At 45.7% G+C, this 14,564-nt stretch overlaps 1 protein-coding gene across 1 annotated transcript in view; it reads left to right on the top strand.

Annotated features, from left to right (window-relative positions):
• shank3a (SH3 and multiple ankyrin repeat domains 3a) overlaps positions 1–14,564 on the top strand; it is a 155,489-nt gene that overhangs the window by 61,670 nt on the left and 79,255 nt on the right. The window contains exons 4-6 of the mRNA XM_056598683.1: positions 570–773; positions 7,777–7,848; positions 8,592–8,619. Coding sequence (XP_056454658.1) covers positions 570–773; positions 7,777–7,848; positions 8,592–8,619 — 304 coding nt within the window. The remainder of the gene's footprint in view (positions 1–569; positions 774–7,776; positions 7,849–8,591; positions 8,620–14,564) is intronic.

Below are 14,564 nucleotides of genomic sequence, written 5' to 3'. Positions count from 1 at the left end.
CTTTGGACCTCATTTTAGCTCTGGATGGCCAATTATCCTGAACACTGTTTAATATTCGGTGTCGATATGGCTATGCAGGCACGCAGACACACTCACACACACAAACACACGCGCGCACGTCAACACACACCATAACGCGCACAGGTGCAATTCCATGCAGGGGTGCGCCATCCGTCTTGCTTCACAATGTCATTTGCATCAGTCTTCAGTGGGCCCATGCCTCGGTAAGAGGGCTGTTAGGCTGACCTTTGGGTTCATTAGTCCGCTTTACTCACCGTTCACCGTCTAATCGAATCGTGGCATTGTTTTGAAATGGCAAAGGAATGCACAAATCTCGACACATCTGCATCGTTTGTTCTGGATCTCTACCCGGTACAGCCACTGCTTAACGCACACAGGCCCACACACATCTGCACACACTCACATACATTGCGGCTTATGTTCTTAATGTATTTATCTTTATATCTATACATTATTTTATTCTCGATCAGTCAATCAATTTGGGTGGAAGTTGGGTCGGTTCAGCAACGCCACCAGACAGCACCTAACGCTTTCCTCTCCTCTTGCAGAAATGCATGAAGTTCAACGTGGACGCCCCCATATGGCTGTCTAAGCAGCAGATCCTGTGCACCCTCAACCAAAGCCTGAAGGATGTGCTCAACTACGGCCTCTTCCAGCCCGCGTACAACGGCAAGGCGGGCAAGTTCCTGGACGAGGAGCGGCCTCTGCGGGAGTACCCCTTCCCCTCCATCGCCCCGGTGCCATACCTGGAGGTGGGCAGCCTTCTACTGTTTATGTTCTGTTTTATTCACTAAACAAGCAATGAAGCATTCTGTAGTATGACCAACACAGCATTGGAAGCAGTCAACATAAACGTAAACGGCTCTTTCCTTTAGGCCAGGCCGATGTGTTGGGATGAATTGATATTATAACATCTTTATTTAGCTATTGAACTAAGAAAAATAAATACCAATCTTACTGATTTCAAGTCAATAAAAGTAAAGGTAAAAAAATATATATACATATTATTTTTAATCGCAGCCTTTGCGAATTGCATATCGCGTTCCATTACATCGCAATGTCAGTTTGAATTGGATTAATCGTTCATCCCTAGAGGATAGTCTAGGTTCAGCCCTGGAGGTTAGTCTAGGTTCAGCCCTGGAGGTTAGTCTAGGTTCAGCCCTGGAGGTTAGTCTAGGTTCAGCCTTAGAGGTTAGTCTAGGTTCAGCCCTAGAGGATAGTCTAGGTTCAGCCCTGGAGGTTAGTCTAGGTTCAGCCCTGGAGGTTAGTCTAGGTTCAGCCCTGGAGGTTAGTCTAGGTTCAGCCCTAAAGGTTAGTCTCCACAGGTTCCTCTAGTCTAGTTAGTCTCCACAGGTTCCTCTAGGCGAGGTTCAGCTGATTCGGGTGGTAGACCAAACCAACAGGGACACAGCACCAGGACTGGGGTTCGACGGTTTTATTTGTGAGTCTGTGATAAAGCTGAGGAGGGAAAGGCACGGCCGGCGCGAACACATCATACAAAATACATAATTCGATGGATAACTTTGCGATTATCCATCAAGCCTTGGATAATCGCAAAGTTTTCCAGATGAATTTCTGAATTGTTTGAATAAAAGCTCTGAATCTCTGTATTTTATCGGCTAATCAAACAGGAAACATCAAGGTTTACATGGAAGCCTGCAGGTTTTATTTCATTCTTTAAATGAAAAAAGATTAACAGATTTATATTTACTGTTCATATATTTAAAAGATATCGTCTTCGTAGTTCCCCATCCTCAGGTTTTATGTTCCAACTGAAAGAGATGTATGTCTTATGATGATAACGGTGTTGAAGAACAGGATTGAAAGAATTTCTTCATTACTCAAAAGATTGTACAAGAAGTGTGGCTAGAATGGGACAGATTGCGTATCACACCATTCTGAAGACTGGTTGGATCTTGACATTTCTCAATCACTTGAGAAACTGATTTTGTTTTGCAACGGTGCTACGATACTGTTTAAAAGTTGTGTGTGCACATATGTTAAGGAGGAGCTTTCAACTCTAAACACCTGTGTACATATGCATTGTACATGTACACATGTATGTGTACATGATTACAGCCAGTCCGTTGGACCATCCAGGCATCAATAAATATTGGTGATGAATGTAGCACTGCGACAGTGTTAGCATGTAGCCCTTCTACATGTTAACATGTAGAAGGGCTACATGCCATCACTGTAGCAGAGCTACATGCTAACACTGTAGCCCTTCTACAGTGTTAGCATGTAGCTCTGCTACAGTGTTAACATGTAGCCCTGCTACAGTGTTAGCATGTAGCTCTGCTACAGTGTTAGCATGTAGCTCTGCTACAGTGTTAGCATGCATCCGTGCTACAGTGTTAGCATGTAGCCCTGCTACAGTGTTAGCATGTAGCTCTGCTACAGTGTTAAGGGTTAAAAAAAAAAAAAAAAAAAAAAAAAAAAAAAAAAGCGGCATAATGCCGCTTTTCCACCGCACATGTAGCTCGACTCGACACGACACGACTCGACACGACTCAACACGGTAGCAGCGCGGGTGCTTTTCCACCGCAAATAGTACCTCCGGGACGTGGGCGGGGTCGTCTGCGCGAAAGGGCCGTGACGTATTTTTGTACGCGACGCAAACAACACCTACGTAACCCACACATGGACAGAACCCACATAACAACAATGGAGAACATCGATGCGATGGTATTCGTGTTCGTATTATTAGCTGGCATGTTGAAGAAGTGGAATATGTTGGCTGCGGCGCTACTATGGCTGTTCTATCGTTACCAGCATGGTTGCCATGTCGCTCTCGTGACTTCGTCACACTCTCTGGCCAATCAGTGGCCGGCCGTCTGCCGACGTCACCTTTTAGCATCGGCTCAGCCGCTTGGAACCTAGAGCGAGGCGGTACTAGAAAAAGCAGCCACTTGAGGTACTAGATCGCGGTGGAAACGCAAAAAAGGCGAGCTGAGTCGAGTCGAGTCGAGTCGTGTCGAGCTGGTACCATGCAGTGGAAAAGCGGCATTAGCATGTAGCCCTGCTACAGTGTTAGCATGTAGCCCTGCTACAGTGTTAGCATGTAGCCCTGCTACAGTGTTCTGTCAGCAGCAGCTGGAGAGGAGTCACAGTATCCAGATCAGTACAGTGCAGGGGTGCCCAATACGTTGATGGGTAGTGCGGGTAGAGTAGCTCTTTTGTTTTAAGACATAAAGTATAATCCCGATGGTATTTTACCAATTGACTGACGGAAATTTGCTGTTTGACTTTGACAAACGGTTTCAAGACTTAGCTTTTCTCGAGCAAATCGCTTCGTTTATGTTATATCCATTTGGGGAAGATGTTGAGGTTGATTTACGCACTTCAAAAATTGCACTGTATCACCTGAACACGTCTGCAGTGAAGGATGAGAATTTGATACTTAGAGCTGATATTGAGCTCAAAGTATCCAACCATGAGGAAATGTGCTTCCTCCTTGACTGCATCATTTGGCTCCACTTATTAATGCAAGTCAGCTTTTACCCACCTGAAGATTATTAAGTGGAAATACCATTCCACCCTGACTGATGGTCATTTGGAAGCCTGCTTGAGACTATCTACCAACAGCTAATGTCCAGACTATGAAAACCTGGCTGACAGTGCAAGTGCAAGTCATTCAGTGCAAGTCATCAGAGTATGTACTCAGAGTATGTACTCAGTGTTTCTAAATAAATATGTGTTTAGCATTTTTTTAATTTAGGTAGATCCCTCTGACGCGTCCATTTTGGTTTGCAAGCCGAAAGAGGGCGGGCACCCCTTTTATAGTCTGTGTCACTGATGGCTACTGTTAAGATAGTGGTGTGAAATATATCATATTTCAACAATGTGCTACAATTCTGTTTAGACTTGATATGATATCTGACATTGATGGTTTTGCTTTTTAGTTTCTGTGTACTCATCTTAAAAATGTTGCTCCCTGCCTGTCTTTGTCTCCCTGCCTGTCTTTGTCTCCCTCTCATGGCTTTCATCGACATCCCTGTTTATTCTTCCACTCATCTTTCTCCCTACCTATCCTTTCTCTCTCTCATCTCTCTCACTTTCACACTCTATCTCTACCTTAGTCCCTCTCATCTCTCTCCATGCCTTTTTTCCTTTCTTTCATGTCACACCAGTCCTCGCTCTCCCAATTTACATCTTCCTCTCCTCTTCCTGCCTCTCTCTCTTCCTGCCTCTCTCTCTATTGACATAACTAGAGGTTGCACTGTACTGTCTGCGCAATCTCTCTCTCTCTCTCTCTCTCTCTCTCTCTCTCTCTCTCTCTCTCTCTCTCTCTCTCTCTCTCTCTCTCTCTCTCTCTCTCTCTCTCTCTCTCTCTCTCTCTCTCTCTCTCTCTCTCATATAATATTTGAGTTTGGCTCTAGTAATGAGCTAACCTTGTGCAGGAAATGACAAAAGCAGAAGCAGCTCTTTGAGGGGGATTCAGGCCCTTTCTTACTCAGCTTTTAATGGTCTTTTTGTATGAAACTTCAATTCAGACATGATGTTATCCTGGTTGATACTGCTCTGTGTAAGTATAGACCGAAAGGTTTTAGCCAGCGTCCATCTTTATATACTTAGCCATTTCTTGCAGAAGATATCAGGACACCATCCAGGAGCTTGTGTGTACATTTGCTTTGAACAACATGGAGGATGTCGAAATGATATTCAACACAGCTTCGTATCTAAACACTGCAATGCATCAAGCACAATATTGTAATGCAGAGCTGCTGTTGCCATACTGTCTCAGTGCACCCTAGTCTAAAAGAGAACAGAGATATGTCTGCATGAAAGAGTTCAATTACAACAAATAGTTCCACTAGCATACCGCGCGTGCGTGCTTGTGTGTGTGTCTGTAGTGTGCGTGTTTGTGTGTGCATGTGCACAGACTACCCTTTCCATGTGAGGTGCATGAGTGGAGGACGCACATGTTAATGCACTGCGACTCCCAGGCGCCGGAGCCACAGGGTGACCAGGAGCCAATGGGACGAGCCCAGACAGCCGTTCCTCTCCTCTGACCCTGACAGGAGGCTCCGGGCTCACGCCCAGGGTTCTCTGTCAGAGCCCGTTCTCAGAGCTCACGTTCAGAGCTCACACAGCAGACACCTCAGGCGGAGGATGATCTGTGTGTTGAGGAGAACCACGGTCTCAATGAGTTTCCGTCCTCTGTTCTCCCGAGAACGAGGAGCTCATCGCTCGTGCACGCTGCCGCGTCGTTTGGACCGATGGCCGATGCCGGCCATGTTCTGCACGGAGTAGTGGGGTCTAAGAGTCTTCTATATGGCGCAATATCACTGCCAAAAAAATCATGAGCCACATGATTTTGTGGGTGCGCACGACTAAAACATCTGTGCACACAAAATCATTATTGGGAGCCGTTTTACCTCACTCGCCCGTAGTATTTCTCTGCTCACGAAAGCAGTTATATAGCCTGTGAGGAGATTGCCACCCAACTGATTGGTGGTGCTCGTCTGTGTGTGTGTGTGTGTGTGTGTGTGTGTGTGTGTGTGTGTGTGTGTGTGTGTGTGTGTGTGTGTGTGTGTGTGTGTGTGTGTGTGTGTGTGTGTGTGTGTGTGTGTGTGTGTGTGAATGAGTGTCCATTCTGTCTATAGTCTGAGACATGCTTGTTTTGTCATTTTCGTCCATCTCTTTCGATCTGCATCGGAATTCCCATTGTGCTTGCAACAGCATTTGTGTGTATGGCTGTCGACTAGTGTGTGTGTGTGTGTGTGTGTGTGTGTGTGTGTGTGTGTGTGTGTGTGTGTGTGTGTGTGTGTGTGTGTGTGTGTGTGTGTGTGTGTGTGTGTGTGTGTGTGTGTGTGGGCTACGCTGGGTCCCCTGTGTGACTGTTTGTGTGTGTGGGCCACGGAGTGTCCCCTGAGTGCATGTGTGTGTGCATGTCCTGTGTGCGTGTGTCTTTATGGCAGCCCTCCATGTGCCATTGATTGGTCACCATTGACTCCCCCTAGCCCGTGGTGTGCAGGGATGATTGGCAGGTCTGGGAGAGCCTCTTAAAGCCCAAGGCTCTGCCGCTGGTTTACCCGCTGGATAGCAACAACAACTGATTGTCCAAAGAAAACATGCATACACACACACAGCAGAGTTGGCCCGTGTGTGTCACCTACGGAGTACCGGGCAGAGCTTTTTAAAGAAGTCCAAGATTCAGAGATCTGTCCAGCAACTACTCGAAACACATTAGAAATCCTTGGGAGGTAATCGAAAGGTTATTCCCCTCACACAAACAGGAGCTAGAGTAACTTGTGAATGGAAAGCCCATTCTAACCCACCAAACTCTCTTTCTGAACGCACAATGACGAATTTTGAATTAAACAATTCGCCTGAATCTTGGTAAAAAAAAACAAATACCAATTAACAGATAGCATGGCATATCCCTTTGAAGCATGGCTGATGCACTGGCACTAGTAAGCCATGTCGCAGAAACACTGAAGTAAAGAGGCCTCCAGCAAACTTCCTAAACTCTGACGTATACGAAGATGAATAAGGCGATGATGTTAGGACTAGAGATGAGTCCAATAAAGCAGGAGATGATGGAAAGTCAGGGCACAGACCACCATTTTGGGAAAGGATGACATTGTAGGTAAATGTGGAACAAAGAACTCAATATTGATTATTGTTTAACCAATACTGTAATTTGGGGGAAAACAGCCAATGATCCTGGATCAATTAAAGTGGCCCCTCTATGCAAATCAAATCATGAATCATGAAATGATAGAGCAGCATGTAAATCCTTCTTATATTCAAGGGGAGAGGAGGAAAACAATGCATGCTTCTGTAAGTCAAGGCCTAGACAAGTAATTGAAATGGAGGCGAGTCTATAGGTCTGTGAATAATGGGCAGTAGTCCTACAGGAAATCAGGGCCATCACTCCGGGAAGAGCAGCTCTGGGAAATAACAATGGCACGCCATAAAGATGCCATTAAGCACAGTGATGGTCTCTAACTTGGTTATGAGGGCAACAATCAGAGGGCTCCCTGAACACTGCTCTCCTTCATTAAAGCCAACAACATACAAACCATGTAGCCACGTTATGTGCAGACCTCCAGTGTTGGAAGACGGAGGGATCGGGTGGCTTGCTTAAAAGACACAGCTTAATTTAAATAAAAATACAATAAGATGACCGAACCGGCAGCCTGTTACCACTGCTCATGTATTCACGAGGCTGTAGGTGCGAGGTTAGAGTTGTTAAGAGGCAGGGCAGAGAAGAGTCAAAGAGCTTTAAGCGACCCCCATACCTCCCCCAGCCTCTGCACTCCCTCCACCCCACGTCGGTCATCCAGGGATAAGTGTTGCACTTCACAAACCTGTGATTGACTCAAGAAATACTCCTGAACCAATCTGGTAATGGGTGCCCTGATAGGGTTGGAAATGTCCCAAGAGTGGTCAAGAATCCAAATCGACTCCTGCTGAGCACAATTCACTCATTAACAGCTGACATAGGGCTATGCTATTTTGAACAATGTACACTCAAATAATAGTACTTAAATCTTACCGCAGCACCTTAAACGATACTTCACCAATGCACCGAATGTCTTGCCTCTTCAGGGAGGGACTGAAATGTCTCGGCCTGAATGCAGGAGAGCGGATCAACATGTAACATCTCTGTGGCCGTTTTGGACTTGGTTGACTTATTGCTTCATCCCTATATAGTGAACGCGATACATCAGGTTATATAGTATGTATTGATGAAGGGGCATCCTGTGTATTTACTAATCGTATGTTACCCTTGGTTTGTTTCAGTTCCGTTACAAGAGGCGTGTCTACACTCAGACTTACCTGGATGACAAGCAGCTTTCTAAACTGCATACCAAGGTAAGAGAGTGAGTGACTTTGACAACATTTGAAACAGAATGCAGCCGCCAACCAGGCCGTAGGCTGTGAACCCAGACTTGTATTAAGGGATGAGGCTGCTTTAAATTAATCCTGCCGCCAATCTTACTTTTCCTAAGTAAGGATGGGAGATTTAATTGGATCGATTCTGCTCAAAGCAAAAAACTTGAAAAAGGTCTTTGAATTGTTTTAGGTGGAAACAGAAGCTCTAGACTTAAAAGAAGCAGCAGGTAAGTCTATAGCTGTCAGAGCATAGCAGTGTGTCTCTAGAAACAAAAACACAGATACATTGTCGCAGGACATGATCACAGAAGTTACTTTTGATCAATCTCCTTGCCGTACTCTTTTGTCATCATTCACATATCAAATCACATACAATCTTCCGATTTCCAATTCTCAGGAAACGTATCAATCTTTCAAACCTTACATCAACTCAACTCACAGATAGTATGATGAGGAACAATCAAATTGTGATTACACAACCATTTATGTAATCAGATAGTGACGTCGACTCATGTTGCATATCGGATGTAATCACGGGCAAGCCTGTTTTTCAATCAATACGGATCATTATTCTCAACCACAATGTCCACATCCCTGTATCTACCCCCTGACTGGATAAGTGTAATTGATTTGTGTGTGTGTGTGTGTGTGTGTGTGTGTGTGTGTGTGTGTGTGTGTGTGTGTGTGTGTGTGTGTGCGTGTGCGTGCGTGTGAACAATAAGTCACGTAGCAGTGATCAGCAGAAGGGGTGCATTTGCATAAACCCCCATAAGGGGGCAGAATAATTCACCACATTAATACATTCTCTGTGTGGGCTGTACCGGCCCTCATATTTCAGTCCTTTGTTGTATTGTTGATTGTTATATTGTTTCTTTTATTAGCGTGTGAGGGTGAATGTGTTATTAAACTGCATCATATACCGGCAGTCTGGCCACTCAAGCCTCTTCATGTGCTTTATAGTCAATGTCTCACACTCCATACCACACGCTAACACACACACACACACACTCACACACACTGACTGAAAGAGTGACTGACTGACTGACTCCCATGCAAGACAATCGTTAGTTCATCGGGAACAGTTAGGCGTTGGATGCCTTGCTGAAGGGCAGGACAACATGTCAGCTGGCTGGCTGTGTGTGTCCGGGTCATAAAGACTGGGAGTGTGAACGCAGGCCTCGTGTAGCACTGGAACAACAAGCTGCTGCTGGTTTATTCTCATGCACAGTGAAGCAACATCCCTCACCAGTTGCACCTTTGAAACCCGGCTCTCCTCTTCATAGCATCTGAACATTCCTTACAAGCAAGGCAGCGCGCGTGTGCGATCCTTTTGTTCTTTATGCAGGCTGCTCAGTGATTGACTCGTAATGAGTCACACAATAACAAGGTGAGATGTGGAGAATAACTAACAACGCCTCCAGCGCATTCTGCTTCCTCCGGGCAGACCCTCTGCGGCCGTAAAGCCCCTCTTATCATCACCTGGCGCTCTGATTCCCATCATCCCGCCCAGTGTGTTTATCCCAGCCCCCCTGCAGTACCGTCGCTGATTGATTTTCAAACTATGCTCATCGTGCACACGTGTAATAACCGGAGATCTGTACAGAGACGGTTGAGGTGGAGATGAGCAGCAAGAACCGGAAGAGATAAGTACCCATAGAGAAGTATCCGAATAGCCGTGCGGTACTTAGTGTCGCTGCTGAAATAACGATTTTACCGGACGACGCAAAGTTCAGAGTCTACTATGCGTCCTGCCTCACAACAGCCCCTGCGTGTACTGCTCACCCGTCCGCTGATGAGTTCCATCTCCCCGCAGCGGTCGCTCTCGGATGGCGTCAATGATCCTTCTTGCGGGGATGAGAAATGGAACCAGTGTCCCTCTCTCTAAAAAATAAACACGACATAATGTCACGTCAATGATCGCACCGAATACATAGGTGTTCGACGCAGACGGGAGTGTGAACGGGGCCTTTTTTGGTTGTGGAAATATCCGAAAGTGTTGGAGACCTTGCAGTGATAGTGAGAAAATATTCTGAACGGAAATCTTATCTGGATTGTTGTGGTTGTTCTTCTTGTTTTCCTGACGACCACATTTTGAGTGGGCTGTTAAGAGTATCTACAGAGGTCTGAGGTTCGTCTGGTGTCTCCCTCACCAAAGAGATGTGCAATTATGAAAGTTAACTAAAAAGTTTGTGTCTGACTCAAAAGAATTATCTTAAGATACATTTCTGCTTGAATAGATGTCAGATTTGTGTACCAGATCTCTCTTGTGATGCATATCACACGTCCTACGGGTTGTTTTCAACACCAGCTCTGAACATCTTTCGGTAGACACTTAACAATAAGGGTATAACCAATAAACGTTTTTGCAGTAATATGCATTATTATATAGCATTATCAACGAGGTATGGGTGAGGTGTAGCAGGTTATATTTAATGCCAACTGCATGTTGTCTTGTTGTAATTCCGAATTCCCCCTTGTGACAACACAGAGTTTTGAACATGAACTATGGTTAACCCTTACCCTATTAAACCATGTTTAAATGAACACTATAACCTTAGTTAACATAAGATAGCACCATTATTTAACATTGACACCATTGCAAATAATTAGTTAACATTTTAATAACAGTTTGTTAATACTTGCAGCATTTTCTTTTGTGAATTAATGGTTGATTAATGTACCCTTATTGTGAAGTTTTTGGTTCAAATGAGTTCTTCCCCCTTCTCAGGATATCTATTTATTTGACCTATGAACGACTTTACTGTTTGTATTTACAGTCGACTGCACAATGACCCACTATGGCATACAGTATATTGGGCCAGATGTTCACATTTTGAATCTGCAGCTCCTCCCTTTGCTCTCATTGGCCGAGGTCAAACATTAGCCTACTTTAAAACACAGGGAAGCTCTGCAGCCTGAGGCTAGGAGGTGCCGGTGAGGTCAACATTGATTGTACTCCAACTTCCTCTATTTTCACTCCTCTCTCTCGCTCTCGCTCTCTCTTGCTCTCTCTCTCTCCTTCACCATCATCCAGTGCGTGGAGGGGAACCCTAGTTCTACATCACACCCACATACCATGCTGTTATTGACCCCCTGCTGATCGTGTGAGGTGATTACATGCACAGCATGTGTGTTTGCGTACATGTCGAGCGCCTGTGATAATGTTAACACGTTCCCGGGAGTTCTCATCCAGCAGGAATGTGGGCATAGTGGCGAGAGACATGGGGGGACTTCCAATGGAGGGATATGCATTTTTGTTTCATGTTTCAGATATTGCTTTGTCAATTTCTTCCTTGCAAAACTCATTTTTCTTCTCCTTATTGCTGTTATGGGTCGTGTATTTTCTTTATTGTTATTCTTCCTGCTCTGGGGTCTGTAAACTGACCTACATAGCTCACATGAAGCAATAGTTCGGAAAATTGTGTTACTGTCGTAGGACGGACCAGAGCTGACCGGATGCTATCCCATAATACTCAGCAAGCCCTGTGCACGTGCGCATATATATATATATATATATATATATATATATATATATATATACACACACACCAACACACAGCAAGGTCATTAGCAAATAGATGAATAAACAATATAGTAAACCGAAAGAACAAGCAAATTGGGTAAACTTGGTTAAATTGTGAAAGCTCATACCAGGGGCTCCACTCGAGATCCTTGAGAGGGAGAATTGAGATGCATACAGCCGGTTCACAGCAGGATAATGGTACCTGTTTCCTCACCCCACCGCACACATAGCTCACGCAGTCTGTGGCGGTGAAAGCTTTGCACCTCATTAAAGGATATGAAGGGAGGAATAGTGTGTACTTAAAGTACTGGTTCATGCCGCCTGCCTCCTGCGGGCCCGCTCTTGACTCCGTGTTTAAGCGGATGGCAGGTGGAGGCGCACGCTGCTCTGCTGTATTTTAAGATTTCAAGCATCGCACAAAACTATATCGGAAGAATGCAGAAATAAGCGTTTTGAGAAGTATGGATTTTTTTCGTTCAATACCAAGCACAGTTCTCTCCATCACGTGGGTTCCGGGGGAGTTGTGATGTTGCATTTGACAGTGGATGGGTATTCTATTATTCTATATGATAATGTATTATATTTTATTCAGAATTTGGTCAAGAATGTAGACTATCTCTTACAAGACCTTTGACTGGCTTCAATTCACTTCAATATCACATCGTATTTAGAACTCATTTTAAATATGGTCCATCAATTATTGAACGACAGCGAGACGTAGAGGGATATGTGACAGGGAACATGCAGACCTGCTACTAGCTGCTGGCTCCAAGTGGATGCTCACTTAGACAGAGCTTAGCTTCAACCCGACAAACACACATGCATGCACGCATGCCTGTGGACACACACACACACACACACACACTCAGACACACAGACACAAATACAATAAAAGAGGGGGGGAAGCTTGTAGGCTGTGATACGCTCATTCATAGACTCATGTGTTCATAGAGCAGACGAGCTGCTGGGGGTTTGATTCTGATCGTGGAGGGTTTGAATGGACACACACACACACACACACACACACACACACACACACACACACACACACACACACACACACACACACACACACACACACACACACACACACACACACACACAGAGAGGATGCATCCCAAGGCGTGTGTGTGGTCAGAGTGGGTAATGGATGGATGGGGGACAGAGGCCCCCGCCCATTAAAGCATCTCTGTAGTAGGAGTAAGGAGAGGGCTTAGTAACGCACTAGTTGGTAACGTGGTCACTAATTGAGGAGATGTATCCCGGCTAATTCACTGAAATGATCATTGGGCCCCTACGTCACACACACACACACACACACACACACACACACACACACACACACACACACACACACACACACACACACACACACACACAGACACACAGACACACAGACACACACACACACACACACAGAGAAGGTCAGCTGAACCGCACCACCAGCCCAGAGATGGGATCTCCGTTACTGTGGTACAAAAGATTTGCTTGGCTTCATTCATTTTCCAGTTCATTATGGAGGTGACGATATTTGAAGCCTTTCAGACAATAATTCACATTTTCATGCTTGCCTTAATTATTTTGCGCTTCCGTTGGTCTTGATCACTCCGAATAAAACACATAATAATTACAGCAATTATTATATTATCATGATTAAATCCCCTCCCTGCACCAGCTGCATGCGGAGTCCACTGCTGTCCAGTATTGTGGAAGGCTGAAGAAGCAGATTCCAAAAGACGGCTGGGGAACGAATTGTGGTATGACTTAAACTCTGGCCAAATGTACTGTGGCCCCATTGTGCTGCGCTGTGAAAGCATCATAACACATCATGAATGAAGACGACTCTAGAGCGATGTTGTGCCGCCCACTCTGAGGCTGGCAGTGGAGGCTGAGCGAGTCATCTGAATGAAGAACCCCACTCTGGTGGTTCACTCACAATGACTCCGCTGTGCGGGGGTCTCCCTCCGTGTTCCTACGAGGTGCTCCGTCGGCACAGCAGTGACGTGTGTTTAACTGGGAGGAAGGTCTTACATGCATCACACACACACACACACGCACGCACACGCACACACAAAGACACACACACACACGTACACGCACACGCAGCACAAAGACACACGCAGCACAAAGACACACGCGCACACACACACACACACACGCACACGCAGCACAAAGACACACGCGCATGCACACACACACACACACACACGCAAGCACAAAGACACACACAAGCGCGCAAGCGCGAACAAGCACAAAGACACACACACACACGCGCATGCTCACGCACGCGCACACGTGTGTCAGCAGACACGCTGGCAGCTACGACGCTACATGTAAAGGGATAAAAGAAGCATGTCATGGGGACTCTGCACCAGAGGGAGCACCCTCATGGATAATCCCCCAAGAGAGGGAGAGGGGGAGAGAGGGAGAGGCAGAGAGGGGGGGGGGGGGAGAGAGAGAGGGGGGAGGGAGAGAGAGAGAGGGGGGGTAGAGAGAGAGAGGGGGGGTAGAGAGAGAGAGGGGGGGTAGAGAGAGAGAGAGGGGGCGAGAGAGGGGGGGAGAGGGAGAGAGAGAGAGAGAGAGGGAGCGAGGGAGAGGGAGAGGTTTAGTGTTGGTCTCCCAGCCTGGGTTTATATCCTCAGCCTACCTGTCGACATCGTGGTGGATGCGGGCCCACCCCTCTGCTGTGCTCTACGCTGAATTTAGAGATTCTTTGGATGCATCCATTAGTGACCAAAAAGTGTGTGTGTGCGTGCGTGAGTGTGTTTTCTTAGGTAGGTTACATTATTCTACAAATAGATAAGGATGAGTCAGAATATTCGATTATCCGATCATTCCTTCCCGAGGGTCAAAATCTTTTTTTTACATTTGGACCGTTAACATTCAAATATAAAGTTTTTCACAAGCCAAACTTTGTTTCCCTGGTAACGCCTGATGTTCTGACCAATACCTGGAACAACCATTACCTTCCCGTAAGGTTCTTATGCAAGGGAAACGTTGTTCACTCCTCCAGTAAATAGGACGGACCATAGCTACGACTTGGCAACGGGAGGTATTGTAGTCCACTCAGCTATCAGCCAGAGAGCTAACGTAATTCATTGTACATATTTATAATTCGAAATTCATCCCAGCCTTTATACCACAGATACTATAGGGTCTATTACAGTTTTAA

This window comes from Gadus chalcogrammus, chromosome 9 (genome assembly GCF_026213295.1).
Source record: "Gadus chalcogrammus isolate NIFS_2021 chromosome 9, NIFS_Gcha_1.0, whole genome shotgun sequence".
NCBI lineage: Eukaryota > Metazoa > Chordata > Actinopteri > Gadiformes > Gadidae > Gadus > Gadus chalcogrammus.
Note: the sequence above shows the minus strand (reverse complement) of the source record. Positions and strands in the feature narration are given on the sequence as shown.